Raw genomic sequence first — 25,665 nt, forward strand, 5'->3', positions numbered from 1 at the left:
ACTGTACGAATATGGACATTTTGTCCTTTCCGCTCCCTTCCCTCAAACATGCATCCACTGAGCTGTAAAAGAGCATTCAAGCCAGGGTTCAAGTATTAATATGACCTTTGTGGGGGGCTCTAAAATAACTTTAATAAAAGGAAAAAATAATAATAAACAGCCAAAAAAAATAAATGATAGCCAAATGGTTGCGCTTTCCGAGAGAGAGAGACCTCACATTGTAGCAGACTCAGCCACAATCCCGCTTCTCTTCTGAAGTGTCAAAGTGTGTGGTGGTCCCAAATCAGGTTTGGTAGTCAAGCATTGTTCTTTTTGAATACATCTTTTCTTTAGTCTTTTTGTATCATTATCTTAAATAATACTCAAGACATTAACTACATATGATTAAATTACTGTTGTTGGTCATGTATTCAAGATGCCCACAGATGCAGTCTTTTACTGCTCTCATGGGAGCTCAGATGTCTGGCTCCCACATAATGCAGACACTGATTCAGGCATTTGTAAGTGAAATGAAGGTACTGCTTGAATCACGCAAAGCCAGTTTAAGTGCTGAGTTTTTGAGTCTAATCATTACTGGGAAAAAGTTTTCTTGAACTAACAACTCTCGAGTGGAGTCAATTATGACTTTATCTCAAGATGTCAACAATCACATATTTACTTTTCTTTTTATCTCAAGAAAAATAGCTTTGTTATTCTGGGATTATAAACTGATAAACTAGCCCATTATCATGGGATAACAAAATGTCTTTCTTCTTATTCCTTATAACCTAATGTTTATTAGATCAGCAGTGGCATGTCGTCTCGACAATCTTAGCAACTGATTTAAGCTGAAAATGTCAGTTCACAGTGTACCCATTACTGATCAATTCATCAAACTGCACTTCAATCTTAGTTATGTATGTAAATATTTAATTTCCCTCTTTATTTAATAGGGATGATGCAGTTTGACATAGTTTCAATACAGAGAATGTAACTGATGTGCCGCACAGATAAATTATACTTCTTGTCACTAGATACATATACATACTTCATTAGCCTATACCATCAATCGCTAACCAATGAGGGTAGTCTATTCTCCTATAGGTCAACAAGAGTTTGTAGCCTACTTGCCGTAACAGATCTGCTCACTGTATGTTAGCCAGTTGTTTCATTCAGCTCTGTCTCTAGACAGAATGAATGATTAAAGCATTGTCAGCTGCTCACACTGTTTTTGTATCTGTCGCAGATTTCCATACATGGCACAACGAAGACTGCAGCCAGCTACTCCTCACATCTATCTCCCTCTAGAAAGTCCATGTGGAAACAGTCACTGCATAGTAATACTGTTGTTACACCTATCCATTACAGTCTCCATAATGAAAATAACCTCATATCAAATTAGTAGGTAGAACATTCAAATGGCAAAGGTTTATATGGTTCGTGTTGAAACTCCCAAAACCAGTTTCAGAACAGAGGGTGTATATGTAGTCCACTCTTGTGGATTGTTTTCTCATGATAAATGATCTTGTTATCTCAGGAAAAAATAAACCTAACCAACTTGTGATAATGCGAAAACAAATACAGTTTAACTTGTTATCATGGGAAAAATAACCACAAGATATTTTTGACCCATGTCCATTTACTTATACCAATGTTAAATGACAAATTAAGTATAGTATTTATAGGCAGCACATAAACATGTAATACATGTTTCTAACACACAATTATGTAGATATAAGCGGAAGTAAGGACTGTTTCATGTGTGAATTTTTGTATATTACAAGAATAAACTGGTCAGCGTTTGTGAAGTAAATGCTGTAATGAGTTTTTTGCTGTTTTTAGGTCACTAGGGTAAATCACGTCAAAATGTTTTTCACGCCCTCCATCCATCCTGAACTCCTCCCTGTAAGTTTTGCTCGCGCTGTAACAATGTCACGCTATTTTCTGCTCTCGTGCGGAGAGTAAACATAGGTCGTCCTTAGCTGTTGCTGTTGCGTAGGTCAGCAAGTCATCCATTATCGGAATACTAACTGGGAAGAGTACGCACAATGAATCCAACAGAATGGGGTGAATATTGCACATTGTCCCCACGTTCAACCAATTCCACTCCCAGAGAGATGCGCGAGTACTGTTCAATTGCTCGGCCATTGCGAGTTTGGTCAGAATTTCATATCTCCACTGCTTTCTACTGAGGTGTGAAAGGTTTGACAGAATGATAGAACAACAAAGAGAGGCGTGCTGATACAATGGGAGCAGGTGTGGAAAAACTGCCATATGTCACTGTCAGCCATACATAATTTTCTCAACCCCTGGCATCTGATTGCGAGCGTCGGTGCTATAGACGACCCGCAATTTTCTACTCCCTTCCATATTACCCGTGACCACGGGAAAAAAAAAAAAAAAAAAAACCTCAAGGCAAGATATACCTTGAAAGTAGCTTGGGAGAGAATGGAAAGTGTGTGTGCTTGTGTGTGTGTGTGTGTGCGTATGCGTGAGAGAGGAAGGGATGATGGGAAAAGAAAGAGGAGAGAGAGAGAGAGAGAGAGAGAGAGAAAGGGAGCACTGTAGGTAGGCAGTGAAAGTAATGGTGCTGTTTATGGATTGGGGCTATTTTGTACATCAAAGTACACAGAAAAGGAGAGAGAGAGGGGGAGAGACAGTGAGGGAGAGAGAGGGAGGGGAAAGTCTGCTGCAGGCCATTTGATTGTCATTGTTTCTCCTAGGTCATGTGGGAGTGCATACGCCTTGTTTTTATTCTTTTTGTCTTCCCTCCTCTGTTCTTCTCCCTTTCTCCCCAGTAATATCAAGCAACACTGTTGAAAATGCTATTGACATAAGACTATAACAAGCACAGCCAGCTCCTCTTTGTTTTGTTTTTTTTTTTTTCCCATGGATCAAAAACTCCAGATTGCTCTGTGTCCTGCCTCTCTCTGTGTCTCTCTAATATGCTGTATGCGACCTACCCTTCTAAGCCTTTCATAATCACTTTAAAGTAGTCAGTCTTAATCGCTTCATCCCTTTCCTTAATCTCATCATACCTATTCTTTAATCTCCTCAGAGAAAGACTCTGCATACACAGTTATTCTCAACGTAATCATAATGGATGTACGCTCTAAATGCACATGTTTCATTTATTTTTTCTTTTGGGCTCGAGATTTTTTTATTTCATTATTGCCCGCTAATCTGGCTAACCACTGAACATCTGCGCTGGTAGCTGCAGACACACAAATGTCCACCTGTGCAGGATATGCAGCTGATTGTCCATTTCACCCCCCCCCCCCCCAAAAAAAAAAAGTAAATTTATGTTTTAGAAATGACGGGTTCTAAGCCGAGTGACGAGTCCGGAAAGTCAATGGGAATCAAGCAGAGAGAGGGTCCGTCATGCTTTGGCGTACATTTACACGCGTGTTAATCGCGAAGTCGCAAAATGGAGCCTCTTCCTTTTTTCTTGACACTCTGCGGAGTGTCCTTCAGGTCTCCTTCCAGCGTCATGTGTGAGAGCCTGTCCAAAGAGATTTGACAAGGGCCCTGCAAGGAGAAGGAAATAAAACCCAGAGAGATGAGGCAAACATATTAATCTTGTTAAGTTAAACGCCGACCCCCACCTCCTCTCTTCGTGCTCCTCCGCTCCACTCCTCTCTCCCCATTTCCCCCACCCAGATAATGTGCAGTGCTCACAGTGAAAAATCAGCTAATTTCAGACCACGACTCAGTCTGGCTTACAGAGGCTCTTAGGGTGGTGCTGAGCTCTGTGCTACTCCTCCATTAGTCGCCCCCCTACTACTGTCTCTGCCTTTGTCTCTGTCGCTGTTTCTGTGTCTCTCTCTAAAACACAGACCCACACACATTCAATCTTCAGTCCCTGCCTTCTCTGTCCCCGCGCACACACTTACAGGAAAACGCTCCCGCACATTTATCTCGGCCCTTCATCCTCGGTCCATCCGTGACCTTGAGATGTGTGATGGATGCGGGGCTCTGATGTAAGTGAGTTTTAAGTTTTAGATTGACAGGGATGGACCATATTGATTATGTTACTGAGGGAGAGACAGAGAGACGGGGTGGGGGTTGGGAGTGGGGCGAAAGACAAACAATCAGACAATTACACAGAGAAAAAAAATGCTAGGGGAAAAAGAAATGCTTCTCTAGAGCGTGTGGAGTTGATGGACAATGTTTCCCCCTTGTGGTGCTGGCAAGCAGGTAGGATGCATTTGTAGTGTGTCTTTAAAGACCGAGCGGAGCATCCGAGGAAATGGGCGATCAGAGTTTGCTCCTTGCGGTGACTCTGACCCCCCACGGGGAATAAAAGAATGGCATGGAAATTAAGCCCTGTGCTAAATTCCGATCTCTCTGTCTGTTTGTCTTCCCGGCTAACCCCCTCTCTCTCTCCGTTTCTCTCTCTTTCGTACTTACTGCTCTTCAAAAAAAAAGAAAAAGAAAAAAAAATTGGATGTCTTTAATTAGCCTGACACCAAACATCAGTGTTACAGGTGTGAATCACACCGGCCAGGAGCTTAATCACATCACAGGCTTGAACACACAGCCTCTATCTCACAGCTGCACCTCTGCATTAAACATGTGTCAGATATCCCTCGTTAAACATAACTAAGTTAAAACTTAAGAGAATATGACCTCATCATCTAGAGTCAGGGACAAGAGAAGAAACTAACTGAGTGCGCCGGATATTCAATTTTTCACATCTTTCAGTCAAGTAAATTGGGAAATCTTATCAGTCATCGCTGGCAGATGTACGGCAAGAGGAGAAAATGGCTTTTTGAATATCACTCAAGTGTCTGCGTGCCGCTCCGTGCTTTCTAGTTGTACTGTATGTTGTCTCCACTCAAGTAATGAGATTATTCTTTAGCTTAAGTGACCAGTGAAAAGCCCACATCTCTGTCATATCCGGACAGATTTCCTTTTTACATCCTCGGGATCTTCTTGCTTCTGCAGAACAATGGAGGTCAGCCCACTAATGCTGACCACTGCTTTTCAGAGGGCACAAGAGACGGAGAGGGACTGACAGACAGAGAGATGAAGAGAGACAGAGAGAGAAGCAGCTGCAGGAGATGGTAGAGCGCTGAGTATTGAACCGTTGCATTTCTGCACTTGTTGCAGCACTGTGCCATTAAGAAGTAGACGTATGGTTGAGTAGGTTTAATATAAAGAGCTGAACAAGCAGAGAGAGAGAGAGAGAGAGAGAAAAAAAAAAACACTATTGTGTGAATAAAATGTCGAGTTGCATCTATAATAGTATTTCTAGTTGCAGCCTGTCTGGCTGGGTGGATATTGTTGGGAACAGATCCGAACTGACCAACAGACGGAGGGGAGACACATCGGAGCTGAACCTTGTGTCACTTGGCTGTTGACAGTTGCTCGTGCAGTGCGGCTGTGTGTGTGCGTGTGTGCGCATATCTGCACCAAATGTACAAGCATATGGTCACCCTGTGACTGTAGAGATGCCATTAATGCTGCAGGGCCCTGAGAGCTTATACTGTGTGCCGCTTTCATTCTGCGAGGCTTTGATGACACTTCCTGTCTCCACCATTATGCTACTGGTTTTAAGCTCTTGATGACACTGTACCATGAAAGATGGAGATTATTCCTCAAATGTGCAAGGGAGATGGGGCAGATTATCTCGGCACAGATATCTCTACACTGCTGTAACTTAGAAGCGATGCTCTCAGTTTCCCTCGCAGCCTAATGTTCGCCTGCATGCAGCTGAAAGCTTTAGTTTATTCATGATATCAGAACGTGGCACTTTTCTGCAAGCTCTCTAAAAGGAGTTACGCAACAAAAGAACTGCAGTGCTAATGCTGCGAACATCAACACAAAATATTTGTTATTCAGTCTGACATTAAAGGAACAGAGAGGCCACAGTTTTATGAATATATGCTCTTCGGTGACCTCGTATGAGGATTAAGTCTATTTTAGGTCAGAGACGATCTGCTTATTATAGATGACATAAAAGTGTCATTCCTCTTGGGGAGACTACAGTAAGATCAAGTGGAGGATGACCACTAACACCGCTGACAGAGAACTGGGGCTGTGAAATAGGCCTGTGTGTATTTGTGCGTGTGCACATGTATGTGTGTGAGTCTTTGTTTGTTTGTAATGCAGTAAGAGCAGGACATTTGTCTGTAGAATGACAGGCTGAAAGGCTGTGTCATACAAGCATCAAAACTATCAGCTCCATTCATCCATAAAACATATTCCTCCTTCATTATTGCTTTATTTACCACAGCCTGTCCAATGTCCAGTTCCCATTGTTGATAAAACGGAATACTGAATAGTAATGATTACTAATACATCAAGATTCCAGACCTCATGTGAAGACAAAACACAGAATGTAACAGGGCTGTTTGATGCTCACATATCCAGTGGTGACTGTCAAGGACTCGTTTGGACCGGGACATTGACGCCTTCCCTAAACTATTTGCGTCTAATCAATTTTAGGTCAAATAGCGTTGAAATGTGCATTTGAAAATGGATAAATTTGATGAGATGAACAGCGGAAGGCCTCTGGGAGTCCAGCTGAAATCACAGAGGGCGTGACATTCTTTAGCTAAGAGAGAGGCAAGAACCCTTTCAAGAACAAGTACAGGAGAATAATTGGAGTACAAGTGCTAGACTCGCATTACCGGATCATGAGGGTAAGTGCTTGGGAGTTTGCGTGCAGGTGCGTGCGTGTGTGTGTGTGTGTGTGTGTGTGTGTGTGTGTGTGTGTGTGTGTGTATTTGTGTGTGGACAGACAGAGAGAGAGAGAGAGAGAGAGAGAGAGAGAATGAGAGAATGAGAGACAGACAGAGAGAGAGAGATAGAGAGAGAGAGATGGCAGGAATAGAGACAGATAGAGGGACAGACATATGAAGATGGAGACACGAACACAGAGATAGATAGCCCTGAAGGTTGGTGGATACCTTGGGTAGGTCAGAGCAAAGTCAGTAACATGACCTGAAACCAATGTTTCACAGCTGTTGGGAGGGAGAGGGAGAGAGAGAGAGAGATGGAGAGAGAGAGAGAGAGAGAGAGAGAGAGAGAGAAAGAGAACAAAACCTCAAGAGATGTTTCTGGGGTTAACAGCAGTTAAATGCCCAGTGTGTGAGTGTCATTGAGACCATTTACCCTATCATACCTCCCAGAGATGAATGAAAATGTTTTATTGTGCCACTCATAGTAAGGGTAATGTTAGTCTGAAACCAAACATAGCTTTGTGAAAGGTGACAATTATGTTCAAATAAAATCCTGTCCAATTGCTTTGATTGTTTTCGAGGAGGGACGGGTTCTTTGTTCCCATGTGAACGACTGGATACAATTATAAATATATTTATTTATTTATTCATTTATTACACATTTATATATATTTTACTCAAGCAGCCAATATACAGTATGTTAACGTGATGCAAATGCGTGTTTATATTTTCAGTATCATTCGGCTGTGATATAGTACAACTGGTTTGTGAATATCCTCGTGGGGAACATGACATTTATTCTCTGGTTGATACTGAGAGTTTGGTTGTTGATCAAAGAGCAGCAGAAGAAGAAAACATGAGAGCAGGAGAAGGGGCAACTAGAATAGAAGGAAAACTGTCTGTTTCACAGGTATATTTTCTCATAAAATATAACATCTAAAGAAACAACAGAATTACGAGACATGAGCGAAATTCTCTGTAGATAAACATCAAAGCTTATGTGATATCTCTGCTTGTGTAGAGCAGCAAGAGAAGCCACAGTCTCACTCGCTGGTTTCTGTAACAGCGACTTTTAATATTGTGGAGTAAAAATTTCCACTGTTTGCGGACTGCTGAGGTTTGTCAATATGACTCCAGTTTTAACCATGGACAGCAGGAAAACACTAATTGGTTAGCGAGTTGTCAGGATTATGTAGGTGTAATGCTGCCCCCTAAGAAGCAGAATGGGTTTACAGGTGCACTTTGTGCGTTTCAATGTTTTTCTATCGGCATAATGAGGACGTGTCTTTAATGAGTGTATCTGCAAACTCTTCACAGCCAACTCCCATTTTCTATACCATATATGTGTGCAAAAACCGTCACTGTCTAAATATTTTTAACTGTTTTCCCAACAGTTGTTAACACTTTCATAGTAATGTTGATGAGTGCTTGGTTAAGGTTCAAAAAAGTATGCTGGAAAAAAGTAGCAGTAACTTGAGGTGTGAGACAGGGTGTGTTCATTTTTTGTGTTATTCAGTGGAGACATTGTTTTTTTTTCCTGACTATATCTCAGTATTTAAGTGTACAATACAAGACTTTTTGACCACTCAGGCGAATACAAGTTAAGATCTCACCACTGATATTATTATTATTAGTCCCGATGAAAGTCCATTACTCAGTCCTTTATGAGCTCCCAAGAACAATACCTGGATTTTTATCTGCTCAATGCTCCACCATGTTCACCACTAGTTGGTGTCCACTGTTTGATGCTGAGCAGGTACCGTACAGTTTTTTTGGTTCTTTCCCACTGCAAGTTTGCCGGCTGCTGTGAACGAAAAACGATGCTATAAGAGCGGCGGGGGTGAAACTAAACCGTAAAGTTGTGGAACTGACAGCTAAACAATGAGCTGATCTAAAGCCAAGCACAGCCGCCGCCTCTGTTGGCGTATCGCCACAAGCGTCCCCATTTACATTGTTTACACTGTTTGCACATAGTTACTGTGAAAACATCTATAATAGCTGTTTTAAGTAGTATAGACCTTACAACATGTGCGGTGCACCATGTGAGCCATGGTCTCTCGTGTTAAAGGCTCACATATTCTACACTGAGCTCCTGATTATTGTCTTGACTTGTGTGTAGCGATGCAGTGTACGGGGTCAATTTTGAGAGGAGGGAAACAATTGTACACGCAGCACCTTTACCGTATGTCAGTCCGGTGGAGCCTGGCCTTTGTAAACATTCTGTCCACCTCATTTTTCTGAAGTTCACATCAAACACTACTAACAAGGATGCTAATTTGTTCTAAAAGGCCACATGGCTTGTCGAGAGAGTGAGCGAGTGAAACAGATTGAGAGGGAGAGACAAAGAGGGATAGACTCACAAGGTGATGCCACAAGAAGACTTTTTTTTTTGCCAGAGAAAAAGATTCCGCTCCTTTTGCCATTGAGAGAAGACACCTTTGGTGCCTTGTGAAAAATACATGCAAGTCAGAGGTGTGTACCTGAGTGTCATTATGGGTGCAGAGTGCTACTAAAGCTCAACGTGTTACTGGGTGTAAAGGGGAAAAAGTGAAGCCCACGGTGTATTAGTAGCAACGTGTCCAAAATAACACAAAATCCAGGAGACAAATTTTAGGAATTTTAGAAGTGCAACCCCTCTCCATCTACTTGTCATACACTGACCTGAATGTAATTGATTTATGTATAAACTGTGCAACATTCATATGCTATTATTGATATTGACAGAATATGTTTAGTTATTTATTTAGTATCATTTATTTATAGATGTCTCGTTCCATTATTTGTCTGGATCCTTTGTATGCTCTTTGGCAGCATACAGTGGATCCTTTCCCCGTCATGCCAATGAGGCAGATTCAAACTGAACTGAATTGAAAGAGACAGAGATAGAAAGAGATGGAGACAGAGAGACATGGAGATATTGATGGACTGATAGAGTGAGTGCTCTCTCTCTCTCTCTCTCTCTCTCTCTCTCTCTCTCTCTCTCTCTCTCTCTCTCTCTCTCTCTCCCTGCATGCTGAACTTCAACAGCTGACAGTTGCAGTGAAGGGTTATCATGATAGAGAAGCACTCAGCGCATTGGAAAACAAAGGATTTTAGGTCTTACCTGTGTCAGTTCATACTGTCAAAACACATGTGCACCCCCCCCCACTGCCTTTGTTCCTCTTCCCCCTTCTCTCTCCTTGAAACACCGTCTCTGTTTGTTCAATTCTCAGAGTGATTATACCATTGGATTTTTAGCGCGGAAACAGCCATTCAGACTAATGTTGGAGGGATCACTGCTCACAGCTGTTGCGTTTGAATTAAGTGCAACATTATTCCCCAAGACAAATGATTAAAAATTTAAATATTTTTTGATCTACTTGAGACAAATAGCATTTTAGGAGCCTCTGTGTTTTACTCCCTTTGTGGTTTGATAAAAGAGAGTGTATACTTGAGATGATTAAAAGCCGAGACCTCTCTGGATGTGCATTAATTAGCCGAATCAATGTTGCCACGGATCGTGATCACCTTGGATAAGTGTTCAGTCTGCTCTTGTCATGTTAAGGTGCAATGTAAATCCATTTGTGTCTTCAGTGTTAATACAGCTTGAAACAGCCATGCCTTGAAGACAACTTTTCTAAAAATCTCTTTGATGTGTTTTCACTAGATCTCATGATTAGCAAGACTTTTGGGGGGCTGGAGCACTGAGATGATTGATACTTAGAGAGTGACCCTCGAGATGAAAGCCACTGATGAGTGAAGGATAAAAATCCTCTGAGCTGTCCTCTGCAGTGCAAAGGAATGACTTTGTCCTCAGCACCAAAAAAAGAAAAAGCTTTGGTTGGAGGTCAATGCTGAGTCTTTTGATTGTTGGTTTTAATGTCTAAATTGACTTGTGAGTCATTGCCTCTCCATGAAGAAAACTGAAGTCAGACAGGACATTTTTTATACCTTTGGAAGTGTGGACTCAGATATTGTTACATTTTGGTAATTCATACATTTCAGGATACAAACAGAAAAAGTGAAAAGGAAAATGACACCCATAGGTGATCATTGTAAAGATGTCATTACATTTTGCATCTACAGTACTCCATCATTTCCATAGAAACAAAAAAAAGGAGTAACTGCAATTCCTCTGATACATACTTTATAAGGATTGCCTCCTTGTTTATTGCAATCTAATTACAGAGAAGGTGGGCTTTCATCATACTGCACGTGGCTGACATTTCACAATTGACAAACCAGAATGTAAACCTGAAGATTAGCTGTCAATAAGCTTGTTACACAGTAGTTGTAACCCGGATCATGAAGACTCAGCATTGGATACACTGTCTGTATGGTTTTCTCCATACACAGTACTCATATCACTGAATAGCCAAGAAGTTAGATGGCTTAAAGGAGACATACTGTGCTTATTTCAGGTTCAGATTTCTATTTTGGGTGGCTACTAGGATAGGTTTACATCCTCTAATGCTAAAAAAATGCAGACCTCCCTCCTGAATACCTCGTCTGCTCTGATTGGTCAGCTTACACAGACCTGAATCAGCACCGCTAAAAAACGACATAGCAGCTGTGCTAAATAAATTCTTATGTGCCAACCTAGCCGCTAGGGATTCATTATACAAATGTTTGACATTGTGACATAGTGTGGTGTCACAGAGTCACAGAACTAAAGGCGGGGCTACTGACAAGTTTCTGTGGGAGAGAGGATGTTGATGCAGATTTTGGGCTTTTTAACTTTCAAGACCACAACAACCTATATAACAACAGGAAACAGGAAACAGGAAAGGAAAAAAAACAAAAAAAAACACAGTAGGTCTCCTTTTGATATGAAGAGTTAGCCTACATGTTAAAACCTGAAAAGGTCTGAACATGGCACACGACAGAGCTCATGGTCTGTTGTTACAATAGAGTATTATTCCACATCTACACAGCTTCACAGTGACACCTTCAAAAAAGATGTCAATCCCACCATGGCCAGCGGTGCGGCAGTGACACTGGTTGATGCTCAGCTGACAAAAGAAGAATGAATTGTCATGACAAGAACGAAGGTCCTACTAGATTCAAGGCTGATGGGTTTGATTGTACATGGAGCTGGATGGATAAAAAAGCCAGACTCTATAAAGTTATTATTGAGTGTGACAACTGTGTTTTGAGGGAAGTGTAATTTTTTCATGTTATTCTTTTAGCAAATCATACTGTGAGCAGTAACTTGCAGATCAAGAATCCATCTGCAGTGCGATGAAAAATATGATTAGAATATCTTCATCCACTAAGACAAAAACAACAAAAAAAACCAAACAAACAAACAACAAGTTGTCTTTTTAATCAGCGTTAATGGAAAGAAAGAATCCCCGGTGAAATAGAGATAGGCACGAGTCTCATGGATGTGTGTTCTCATATTAAGCCTGTCTGAGGATGTGGCTACTTGTCAGATCAGGTCACTTTAATTGATTTATCTGCCCGGCACAGCTGTGTGCACACTGCAATCTATCTTGTTTTAGAATGCAATTTGACTGGCTGCATCACAACAGCTCCCCGAACGAGGAAATCAATACACAGCATATATAAATATCTTTGTATATACTGTATAGGTAGGTCGGCAGATAGGCAGGCAGATAGATAGATGGATGGATGGATGGATGGATGGCTGGACAGACAGATAGATAGATAGATAGATAGATAGATAGATAGATAGATAGATAGATAGATAGATAGATAGATAGATAGATAGATAGATAGATAGATAGGTCTTTACTCATTTGATGATCAGATATTAGCAGTCTACTTTCTTACCTGCAAAGATTGAACCTTCTTTGCCCATTGTTCCTCAAGGTCAGACCATATTTCTGAAGTAGAACTTGCCCTCTTTTGTTACCGTGCAGTTTAACCTTGTATTTTCCTTTACGTCAGTCTTTTCTATCTACCACTGAACCTACCAGGGTGAGAAGTATTATACACATCACTACCCTTCAAATAGAGACAGGAGCAGGAAACCAGCTTGGTGCAGAGAGAGACAGAGCTTCACGCTATCCTGTTCCGTCTCAGGAGAAAGTCATCTGAATTCGTCTGAACAAGGATTTCTCTCTTTGTTGCTTCTTTTCCTACAGTAACTTGTAGCAAAGTGTCTGGTCTCCAAAGTGCGTGCTGTAACACCTACTGTGCTGAAAAGATCTGCCAGTCACTGTCAGCAAAGACTATTTTTTAATATAAATGATTCATTCCCACATGTATGGAAAAGTAAAGCTGTTTAGGTGCCTTGACACTTCATGGCTGTTTCTTGAAACCCCTTTACGACTATGATCAGCCTATAGTCTTTTTTAACATAAACACATAAACAAACAATCTTGACATGGATCCCTTAGATATACATTTTTTATTGTGTCCAAGATACATGTTTTCAACAGAGGCTCAAAAGGAAGATTTCCAAAGGCTTATTGTAAAACTCTCCTTCCTTTTTGCGACAAATGTATCTATCGAAAGCAAAACATCTTTGGAAAGTGAAATGGTTGTCCAGACACAGACAGCAGACTGACTAGAACATTGTGTGCTTGTATAGTATAGTCGCAAAGGCACTATACTTACACTCAAAGCAGACTCAATGATTTAATATCTTTATCCATCTTTATAAACAAATGACCATACATCTGGCAATAACGAAACTAAGCTGTCATTACTCATTACGTATTCAGTGATGTTGAGTGGTTGACATATTTATGAAAGGAGAATATCTACATAATTCTTCATAATTCCTAAGGACTTAAAAGAATGTGATGAGAAAAGCTTCAGTGCAAGCTCTCGTGATTGACAATGAGGTGCCATATGTACTAAATTATGTTTTTGTCAACTGTCACAGAAAATTGTTTGTTACAATTATAAATCAGCACAAAATACATCATACCTTTTTTTCTCGAATGTCTTTCGCTGCTTGATAAATGCAGCAGAACTGAAGTCAGAACACATAAATTCACACACGGTATCATTTGTCAGGCCGTTAGTACTGTATATTTGACAGGTTGCAGTCTGCTCTACACTCTTTGTACTCTGCTTGAACTGCATAACGATTAGAGTCAGGTTTTAATATTTGAATTCGCTAAATTGTTTCGTAAAAAGGTAATAATGAAGCATTATTAGTGAACAGGGAAATCTCCCTTATCCCCTACATAATCTCAGAGTCATGGGAAAAGAAATCCTGCGGTATCTTCCTCGCCGGCTGATGATTGGATCGATAAGATAATGGAAATTATAATTTCACCATGTGGAACAGATGGATATGGGGAAAAGCCAAGAACAGGAGATTCTTCTGTATTTCAGTGCAATTTCTTTGTATGTGTCCGTGTGATTTCCCTGGAGCTGAGTAGACCCGTCAGTGTCCAGCTTGCTCTCCCCCTCCATTGCACTCGCAGGGTGCTTTCTCCCTTGTTCCCCCATACACAGTGGATAAGCTTCTAGCTTTGTCCCTCTGGGGCTTTTTGATTCAGTTGAAGAGAGCCAGAGCAGACACCTCCAGCGATGGCAGGGCATAGCATGTCGGTGCAGACTAAACACACTCTCTGCAGGAGTCATCTTTGCTTTAACTGATCAAACAGCTCAAAGGATGTGAGGCTGCTTTTGAAAAGAATACAAGTTCAACATATGGATCAGTCCTTGTGTTCCGATACAGTAATTAGCGTTGATGTTTTAGAGTCAGTCGGTGCATAAGGCCGGTATTTTGAAATAAGATTGTTGTTATATTCTGCTCAAACGCAAGAGTTAAACTTGGGTTCGAGACCTGTTACAATGGACTGTACAGTATTCACTCCTGTACTGGGAAAACAATGTCAAGTTACTGTGTGCAGTCAATGTATTTATGTTCAGTAATATCTTTTTTTACTTTGCTGCCTTTGAAATAAAAAAAAAGAAAAAAATGAAAGAAAGGAAACAAAGGCTACAACATGAAAAAAAGCTTTAAGAAATCATTCTTAATATAGCAATAAATTGTGGTGGCTCTCAAAGCTAAATGAAAAAAAAAAAAGGCATAGATCTGAAATTCCCCAGCTTGTTTGTCTGGCTGAGCGGCCTTAATTTGGTTGTATTGCATTTATGCCTCGTGGTTGATACTGAGCGAGATGAATCATTGTAAAATATGAGCCAGATCAGCCGCTTGTTTCCTGGAGGTAAAAGCTTGTAAGACCGCTGGTAAATACACCCAGAAGAGAGCATATCCTCTGAGACAAAGAGGAGTAAAAGCAAGAGGAAAAAAAAATGATAGCGGTTGGGGGGCGGCGGGCATGTTGCACGTTCCTTTCAGCTTTTTTTGATTCCTCATGTACTATTCTGTTTGTATGATTTTATGATTACACCGATTTTAAATAGCTTTAATTAGAGTAAACTAATAAAGCAAGACAACATTTTAGGATATTTCTTTTTTGTTATTTTGTACAGTATGTGATTAGCTATCTTTAGGACCTCACGTTTTGCCGGTGTTAATCTTCCGCCTGTCATCTAGATCATCTAAAAGTGCTGAGAGGCCTGACCCCCTATCCGCAGTCTCTGAAATCAGAGCAAGATCTTTGCAGTTGTTGCACATTTCCTAGGCTGGCTAATACCCTGAGTACAATCTGCTGGTTTCTGATAATGGCTTGTAAAATCTTTCATCTTGACATAAGCTGGCATATGCTGAGTGGCTCCACATGTTTATCTTAAAGCAACAAAAGCGGGGCCAAAACATGTAAGGTAATCGCTTCAAAGACCTATATGCTCGACTGCGGCATTAGATCCTGTTTTCTTGCTAATCAGCCGCTGACCGTGTTTACCGGGCATTATGTGCATTAGAAATTAGTTTACAAGATGTTGCTACAGTATGGTGGGAGAAGCAAATTGGGTCTTTGCTCCTGAGAGGTGGTGTGGGGGGGAAACAGGCTTTGTAAAGGCAAGCCCTAAATTAGGCCAACCTTTCATGACCTTCTCTTGAATACTGGCAAGAGTAATGACACTGAGATGACAAAATCTGTTACATATCTGGCCACCACAGCCTGCCAGTTATTTTACGCACCACACCCAAGTGAAAGCAGGCTGTATGTTGGTGTACCCGTTTCTTATGTATTTGCTTTCATCTTTGGACACCCTTAAAAAATAAAAAATAAAAAATGTAGCTTATCTTCAAAATGTACCCACTTGCATCTTTCATCTAGAGGGCAGATGAGGATCAAACTGCTAACACTCTTAAAAAGAAAACTTTGCTCACGAAGCTTTGGTTTGGATGTCGCCGGGGAAAAAGTGCAAATGATACCATTCCAGGAAAAAACCTCACACAACCAGTGTCTCAAAAAAATAAAAATAAATAAAAAAAACAAGCCGTTCTTTGCTGGGGCGTGGTGAAGTTCACATGAATAGAGTGAGGGACGAAAGACAGACAAATGTGACAGGGCATGAACCTCCCCTGTTGAGTAATGAAATTAAATGACAGCTCTTGAGCGCGGAAGGGATGCTGAGAGAGAGAGCAAGGGAGAGAGGAGTGGGGGGATTTTGTCCAGCCAGGAAATTGAAGCCATCACAAGCAAATTGAGTTCAGGTCCTTCTGGTGGGCAAGAGCAGACCAATCAATTTGGCCTACTACTCAGTGCCTGTCAGCCTCACAGAAGGACACCTTGGCATCCAATAATAGGAGCACAGTAAACAACTGAAGCCCTGGCTCAGTTAGTCTCAGCTAACAGCTAGCTATCCATAGTAATTTCTCCTCGGGGGAAACAAATATATGACAGTAGTGTGCATCGTTCTCATATAGACTAAAGAGTTTGCTGCAATGCAGTGTGTCTGACTGAACGCTTGTTAATGTCTGCCAAGTCAAAGGTTGGACCAATTCCTCTAACTGCGATGTCTGCTCGTGGCATGATTGAAGAGAACAATGCTTGTCATGAGATGAAAAAAGTACAATCTTTCATCTTCGCATCCCTCTCTTCTCTAAGGACACGAATAAGGTAAACGGAAACAAGACACAATCCCTGACAGTAAATCCTATCAAGTCTCTCTCAGGTTGGAACCACATTTTAATGAGCCTTGTTTGGCCTTTCCCTTTTGCTAATCTTTGGACAGTGACACAACATTCTTGCTAATTATCTCGATTACACAGCAGGAACGCACTACATCACAGTTCTGAGGCAACAGTCGACGAGGGGTGGAATCATACAACCCCAAAGGCCTAATTATCTCTGTTGGTTCCCAATTAATCCATTAAGTTGTTTTGGCTCAGCTGCAAGACCTGAGGCACCATGTTATATACCAATACATTGCACCATCGCACAGCCATGTTACATTAGCTTTGTTTTGGGCCAATTCTCTGTTAAAACTCGAATTCCTTGCCCTTTGGTTTACCTTCAAAGTGTCTTAAAAAGCATATACAGGAATAAGTGATAAAAATTAAATTTATACCAAAATTTTCTCAGTCAAGTGAATTAACCTTTATAGTAACACAGAGCGACCCACATCAAAATACAAGGACTCAACAGCTCTGCAGAAAAGGCCACAGCAGACCTGTTTATTCCCATTCAGCTTCTCGCTTCTACTGGCTTACTATGATGAAGTTGCTGGGCTTACCATATGTAAAACTGCACTGATGGTATTGATGGCTTGCAAAGCAGTCAATAATCGTTTATGTGATAAGCCACTGGACCTGTGGGGGAGGCAGAGAAAAGACTGCGAGGCCAATACGGGTTATGAGATTCATGGCGATACAGGCTGTAGACATTAAGTTTGTTTACACGCTGCCAGTGAGCCATTGGAGTCAGCTCTTGTGAATGATTGTTTGAATATTGCGGCTGTCTCTTTAAACTAATATTGCAACTTTCTTCCTACATTTTTTTTCTTTCGCTTGGTCCTGACTGTCATCCACATTTTCCTCCCACCAATATTGTCTTCCCCCTTCTTGCTCTTCTGTCATAAATTGGTAACAAGGGATGGTGAGAGGAAAAACCAATATACATCGCTTTTTTTTTCATGTGAAGCAAGTGCTGTGTCCCAGTTGGAGTATTATTTGGCAGGTTGTAAGAGGGTCCCAAGTGAGCACATGCAAATTCAAAGGCATGTATACCGGTTGTTCTTAGTCTGTGCCATTTAGTCCTCTTTTAATATGGATAGGGAGTGGAGGTACCCATCTTTTCAGAAACAGCTGAGCTCGTGTTACAGCTTATGTAACTCTGAGACTCTGAGACATCCTTGTTTTTTCGCTCTCGAGGGATTTTATTACTAGATGTGTAATAAGTTATCGCTCCAGGATATTCTTCAACAGCAAACATTATTTGGGGTGTATATCCATGACTTGGAAAGCAGTGTTGTGCCAAACCAAAAAAAGAAAAAAAAAAATATGACTGAGAAGGAATGACACCTTCATATTACGGGGGTGTGTGACAAGCCTGCAGCCTTAACCAGGATTGCTGCATCTGACTTACTCTGATTGTGGGATTTTGTAGCATTAGGTGACAGGTTTTAAATGGATTTCTTTACTTTGTAATGCAGTTAAATGTATGAATATTTGAGATGTGTTCAAACACACTAAAAAAGGCTTTTTTTTTTCTTTTTCTGCCACGCTAGCAATCTGATTTTCTGATTTTAACTGTGGGGTGAGTGCTGGAAGCCGCCTTCCCTTAGATGTGCTATTATTCCATTACACCTTCCAAAATTGTGGTATATAATTTGACTAAGTCAGCTATTTCTGTTACAATGGGGGAAACCATGCTATTTTAGGATTTTGGCCCCAGGAAGCTTTGCAGTTTGGATACAATACCAGTTTGCCCTGGTTTTTATACTTGGAACAACACAGGGTCTATGTGCATTAAGTGAAACTTTGAAAAAAAAACAAAAAAAAACAGTATTCTAAATATGTATTTAAATGACTTAATAGACATTTATTCTAAAGTTTTACATTCAATTTTACAGCGGTACTAAATAGGGTGTTTGGATCGAACAATACTACAGCATCTGTCATTGAATTAAACTGTAAATTATGCATCCATGTAATCATCAATATAAAGCATGTACATTTTTTTTTATATTCTATGTGGGCAGAGGTGAAGAGAGTTTCTCTGTTTCATAACCTTGTAAATGTAAGGTTTTATTTTTTTCTTGCCATAATTATTTTACTTATTATCCGTCATTTAAAACCTTCCAGTGAGACAGACAAGCGATCATCGCCTCCTCAGCTGAAATGTTGACCGCTGGGGAAAAAACAGCCTGCAGCCTGTTGAGTTGAAGACTACAGAGAGAGAGCAAGGCTGCACACAGATGATCTGTCATCCTCATTTACAAAGCTCCACTGACACTGCGTATTACTGCAGTTCCCTGTTTGTCCCTGCTGGCTTGTGTCATCCTGACTGTACTTTATAACTATCAGACCCGATTTCACTCATTAAAGACATAATCAAGTGAGCCTCCTTCCCATACTCCAAAGATTTAAAGGGTAACAAGTTTCTTGTTGCACAGATGAACAGTACAGTGTGTGACAGTTTGCTCCGTGAAATTATTCAAAGGTGATTTCTAACTGAAGATCACCTGAAACTAGTAAAGGCTGTAGAGACGTCGATGAGGATGGTGGCAAGAGAAGATGAGTAGCTGAGTACATCAATCTACCTGCACAACCTGACCACCAGTATCAAAAGGCATGGGCGTCACAGGCAGGTCTTCCTCCCACTGTGGGAAATCAGGGCATCTTGCCTCAGGCTGGTGGTGTAAGTACTTAGACTACAGAAGCTGTGGCTGAGCAGGTCACAAAAGAAGTGCATGGGGAAAGAGAAAGGTGACCGTTAAAAAAAAAACAACAAAAAATAAAACGGAACGAAAAAGCTGGGACAAGACAAGAGCAGGAAGAACACAGTGAGCTCGGCGCTGACGGTTCAGATGCGCTGCATGTTTTATCCATCTCACACGGTCATGACCGAAACTGGGTACCAACACCGTCTTGGGCAGTGTTCTTTTTAAAGTGTTAAGAGTTGTCCATAATTTACTGGAACACAAGAAGAAGTCAACAATGCTCCCACTGTACATTATTTAAGGAGACCCTCCTGTGCAACAAGGCCAGAAATAGTGGGGATGCTTCAGTTGAACCGACAATAGAGAGAGTGGTTCTCTACAGGAGATCTTGAAAAAGCATTCCAATTGTTCAGTGGAGAAGCTAGCGGCATGGAAAATGTTACATGTTTAAAGCCAACTGTCAAAGCAGGATGCAACATCTTTGTTCAGTGATTGAAATGATGATGTCAAAGATGGCCTTCCAAGGCTATTAGTAGAGCAAAGGATGGAAATGTTAAAGGTCACATACTCTAGAAGAGACATTTTTCTTTTTGTTATGAAGAAAAATCTACAATTACAATGAAAGTGTCACGGTAGGCACACAGCCTGTATACACACTAGCTGTCATTATTTTCATAATGCAACGTCCTCAGCAGCAAAAATACACATCAGACTGGTGGGGAAACCTGTTGAGCCATGCCTGCTCAGGCCTGTGAGAGCTGACCGATCAGAGCAGACTAAGCTTTCCAGGAAGAGGGGGTTAAAAGTTAGACCCACTAAAATGGGGTGTTCAGATAGAAGGTGAATAGAGGTGCTGCCGTGGTAGTTAGTGTGAGAAAAACAGTGTGCTTCTTGAATACTGAAGCATGTAAAAAAAAATCCTGCTAGACACCTAAAATAAAAGTATGAATCTTATATGGGGCATTTAAACAATGGCATGAGTGTCACTTACAGGGATTAAATTGGATCTTGTCATGGAGTTGCTGATAATTGGGAGCAGATTGTTTACTCGTTTGGACAAGATGTAGTGGCAACCTTGTGTCTCATCTGACCTCGGAAAAAACGGATCAAGCACTACCGTACTAGCTTAGATTTAGCTGGCTTTGTTTCAGTTTTCCTAGTAGCTTCTATGTGTGTGCAGCAATTTTAGTGTACTGGCAAAAGTTGGATCTGTGGGAACATGTGATGCTCATGGTTTTCATGGTGTGTTCAATTATGAATAAAGGTGGGACACATTAGGCAAATTGAACCTTGTGCTAGGAAGCATTTTTTTGTTGCCATGAATGGGCTACCATACCTTGATAGTCCATGTGTTTTACACAGCCATGGGAAAAAGTGGTGACCAAAGTCTTCTTCACTGTTCCTAAGTGCTGCCTGTTTCTTCCTACTACTGTATTCATCCAAACCCGAGCTACTGTTTGGGTTGTGCCATTTATGCATCGTCTTCTTTCAAGCATTTGTACGAAGGCAGAGAGAGGAACTTCACCCAATCACGTCAGTGTTATTTCTCTCACTATTTTCAAATCTATAGTAAAACAGGTCAGAGACATGCTGTGATCTCTCAGTGTATATTCTCAGTCATTTCAGTGTTCGTTTTTTTTTTTTTTTCATGTTTCTGATTTTTTTTTTTTTCAATGTTTTCAATGCCAAGAGGGTCAGATGTGAGGAAAACACACATTTGAAAACAATACAGTAGTGTGTGTAAGTGAAACTAGAGCCTATATAAGGAAATAAATAAATACTGCTTTTTGTATAAAACTGGTCTCTGTTTGTTAGGGTATTGGTTCCATGCTAGGGAAAGCTCTTGATGGGAGCCATCAAGAACAGAAAATCTCCTTCATGTACCTCGCTGATAGTGCGTGGACAGCTACATATTGGAACGTGTCTTTTGCGCCATTAATATTCATTCCCGTTTTAATCTCTGTGTCTCTCATGTACTCTTTCCCCCCTCTGTAGGTCATGTACAAATCTAGTCTCCATCCTGCTGCATGTTCACATTAAAGGTAAAAATAAAGGATATCATCTGTAGTTCAACAATGCTGAAAATTGCCCCTCTGCTACTGCACATAAACATATAATGCAGCTTTGGTTTACATTTTGGCTGAATGCTTTTCCATCAGTGGACAAAAACAGAGAGGCGCAGAGAGAAGTGTTCCTTTTCCGTCACAGTCGCCCAAAATGCAAACGGGCAGGCGATCACATACAAACAAAAACAAATTATGCACTGCGACACACCATCTAGCACTATGCATTATGCTGGCGCCTTGCTTTCACTAGAAACTATTGGAGGGAAATTGCTGGCTGCTTGGCAACAAAACAAATGGAAAAAGGTCTGGGTGATTCTTATTTTCCAGATGATTAGTTGCATCAGAAATAATTGTTGGTAAGATCATTGACCATAAAATTAATTATTAAGGCTAGAGCTTAATTGTATTTCCCTCAGTGTGACTGTCCTCTCAGAAAAAGTTAGTTTCTAATTTCCTGATGGGTGAAATGGCAAAGCAGCAGGTGTGTATGCCTGATGTTTTTACAAATCTGAGGTGATGTGGTGCAATGAGGATCAGTGTGATGCTGCTCTGGTTGTCGACGCATTAGTAGAAAAAGGTTGTGTGCCACACAGTGGGCTATGGATTGATATGACATATATTCACTTGGCACATTCACTTGTGTGTGTGTATATATATATATATATATATATATATATATATATATATATATACACACACACACACACACACACACACACACACACGCGCTATAAGATATAAGTGCCATTTGTTAATTGAGTAACCTAACATGTTCTCCTAAGAAAACAATAAAAAACACAATATAGGAGAAAGGATATAATGTTTAATCAGCCCTTCATATTTATTTCATGCTCTGGTATGTGAATGTTTTTGTAAAATACTCTTTCGCACCAGTGTTTCAGTATGTTTTTCTACAGTGTGCCCATGCTTAAAATCCTTATGCAGTGCAGTCTTTCCTCAGTCTTGTATGGAACCCTAGACCATTCTCTCATTGCCAAAAAGATAATATAAAAAGAACAACAATAATAATAACATATTCCAGATTTATAAAAATGTGCATAATACCTTCTCAGCAGGTGTTTTACATCGTGGTATACATTCTACCATTATTTCTGGGGAGTGGGCCCGTCTTAACACCATGACGGCTAGCACGTACTGTAAGTGCAGAGTGTGGATAGTGATATTTGATGCCGCTGTCAACACCTTGCCGTGGTGCTTCAGCATCAGACATCACTTCTGTTATCACTTTCTTCCCATTATCAGGTGGCATAAACATCTGCTTTGGGCTTTTAGGAGTGGTTACAAGTTGCTTTGTCAAGTGATTCACCACAAATAGATATGACAAAATGTTCTTCTCCTCTTAGTATTCACATGATGATGACATTATGCAATAGCGGACTGTTCTTATTAGTGTGGTCTACAATTCAACAAAAGGCTTTTTTGTTTAATTTCTGGCCATAACATAAAAAATGCTGGTTAGATAAGTGAAAGATTGATGAACATTGCCTTTTATTGTTTCATTGTCTTTAAACAGCAGCTACTATGCATACAGATTCTCTTTAAGCTGCAGTATCAGAGTCATCGGTTGTTGTCCATGTCATTAGGTTTTAGCACTTCAGAACACTTCACTAATTTTCCAGTCAGCTGGATGCAGCTTGTAAATGGGGAGATTGTGATAATGTAGAAGCTTATGAATGTAACTTGTGGATTAGTTGCATCTTTCCAACCTAAATGTATTACAGCAGGTTAACACCCTCGTAATACCTTATTTCTGTTAATGGACTTAGAAATAAAATCCATTTTATTGTTCATGGGGATAAGCAAAAAGAAAGAAAAGTCCTGTTAGATAATAAAAAAACAAGAAACAACAGTTTTTTTTTTTGGTCTACAGCTAAGAGAGTTGATTTTGGCAAAGCTGAAAATCCAGCACTCATGTTGCTTTGCGTCTATGTGGATGTGAAAAAAAGAGGCATAATCAGTCAGAAATGAAACGGAAAGGAGACCTCTCATGCGTTTTTATTGTTCTACATTTCCTTCATTATTTTATACAGGATCCTGACGCGGGAGCTCCTCTCTCCCGCAGAAAACATCGCTCCTGAAATGCCTCCACAGTTGTCCCACATTTGATTCTGTGACTTCCTGACATCACACTAGGTCGCCATGTCACACATTTGCATAATTCATGCCTGGCTGCTAGTTTGGCATGCAATAATACATTTTACACAGTTGCTCTAGTGTTGTTTTTAGTGGTGCAGACTCAGGCGTGTGAGAGCTGACCAATTAGAGCAGACGGGGTATTCACAAGAGGGGCCTTAAAGAGACATACTGCCTTTTTTTTTTAAGCGTCAAAGCATCTAAACCTATTCTAGAGTTACTTTACCATCATCAATTTAAAATATAGAAGAATGAGCACTGAAAAACAGTCTACCGCGGTACTGACCAGATGAGCTGAGCCTAGTCCTGACAAAGGTTATGATAATACTGAGCTTTTCTTCAGCTGTTGTCATTACCAAGATAAACCAAAATACACAAAGAAAAGTCAGACGATCCCAATCTGTTTGCGTGCTGTTCTGGAAAACAAACAAGAACAATCTCGCAATCCGCATATTCTTGAGAGAATGCCATTTTAACAAAAAAGGAAAAATAGAGGGAAATTTAGATCACCAGTTGCCAAAGTCAACCAGACCTCCCTGCTGCATCGATTTACATTTGATCTCTCAAAGCTGGATAATCATGGCTGTGCAAATAGCCATTATTTCCACAGGATAAACAGAGATCCAACTAAACAAATGTGTGCTTCTGTACCTGTTTGGTGTAATGGAATCACAAATAGGATTTCATGACAGCTAATAGGGTTGTAGGTTATTATGAATCATCGAGGACACTGCCATTATACTTTGGTTTTGCATTGGCGCAAATAAATGTGTAGCTTTTAATGCAATGCAAATGTTTTTTTCATTTATTTTGATTGCCTTTTAATATTTCTGAGTTGTTATTAACACTGTGGCACAGAAGTATGTCTCAGTAGCATTGGTAGTGTGTGCTCACAGCCTCCATAGTGCCGAACATTAGACCTGTGACTTCTGTGTACACTGTCTACAGCTGAGCGCAGCACCAAGATCACATGGACTGTAACTCATAAACACATCAAGCTTCCCCATTCAGTGCTCAGGGCCTAGCCTGCTCTGCTCTGTAGTTAACTGTCTCTGAGTGTCAAATCCTTCATCCTGATGCAGCAGACACACATAGCGAAGAATTGCTGTGTCTCTCATTTTATGGCTGTGGATGTCGGCAGAGGGTAGAACCGATGAGTGAGTCAGTAGTGGTTAACTTTGTAGCTAATGCTCTGTGGCAGTTGCACAGGTTTCTTCAGCTCTGCTTAAGGCACAGAGGGAAGCTGGTTGAACTACTCCCGTCTCACAGTTCTCACTCAGCCAAGTCAGGTTATTTAACAGCACAGCAAAGCGAGGATGAAGAGGGCGAGGGAGCGGTAGAAGGGAGACGGTGGTGAAATCCATCAGAGAGGGAACAGGGTCACTGCAGGGTGGAGAGGAAAAAAAGGAGTAGATGAGCCTAAGATGTCCAGATGTAGCCCCAGGTGGTGTTAGATGACATCAATTATAAATGGCATTCCATGCCTCTGAAGAGGTGTGTTCAGGTAAATTCTGTTCAGCTCAGTGAGTTCTGTTTTCATAGATCAAAATGTAAAGTCTAAAACAATATATGCTCGCCAGAGATGTGGAGTAAACCAGCCATAGGGAGGTGGGAAGATTTGCCCATTCGAAGGCAAGGCAGCCGTAGTTTAGACATGCGTGGTTAGGCAATGCATTCATTTAATGTCTCCAGCTGTAGGCAGCCTGCAGTGTGAGACTTGGTAAACACAACCATCCGTACCAACTGTTAGCTGCAATTTAAGCCTAACTTCAGACATTTAGAAAGTTACTCCGAAGTCAACAGAGATAATCCTAGAAGGTTTGTTTCTCAGGCCTTTGTACCCTGTAAATCCTAGAGTGTATTCTTTGCAATTGTCAGAAGGTATAGACCATTCTCGAACACAGAATTATCATTTCTTCATCGAATAATATTTTTGGTGTCGGCAAATGTGATGAAAGCTGGTATTTTTCAGCAGCAGCCAAAGGAAACATTAAATCATCAGTTTAGCGTGTTGGATGATGATGTTGACTTTCCGCTTTATTCATCTTTGTGAGAACAACATGATGAATCACCTACAG

The 25,665-nt window shown here is 40.7% G+C and overlaps 1 protein-coding gene across 6 annotated transcripts in view; it reads left to right on the forward strand.

Moving 5' to 3' along the window:
- Positions 1–25,665, forward strand: part of LOC119018500 (protocadherin-9) — a 209,267-nt gene that overhangs the window by 110,154 nt on the left and 73,448 nt on the right. Inside the window, exon 4 of one of the 6 annotated variants that reach the window (XM_037096214.1) lies at positions 1,226–1,712. The exons of the other annotated variants lie outside the window; for them this stretch is intronic. Coding sequence (XP_036952109.1) covers positions 1,226–1,381 — 156 coding nt within the window. The 3' untranslated portion in view covers positions 1,382–1,712. Of the gene's footprint in view, positions 1–1,225; positions 1,713–25,665 lie in introns of those variants that run through there. 6 annotated transcript variants of the gene reach the window in all.

This window comes from Acanthopagrus latus, chromosome 4 (genome assembly GCF_904848185.1).
Source record: "Acanthopagrus latus isolate v.2019 chromosome 4, fAcaLat1.1, whole genome shotgun sequence".
Taxonomy (NCBI): domain Eukaryota; kingdom Metazoa; phylum Chordata; class Actinopteri; order Spariformes; family Sparidae; genus Acanthopagrus; species Acanthopagrus latus.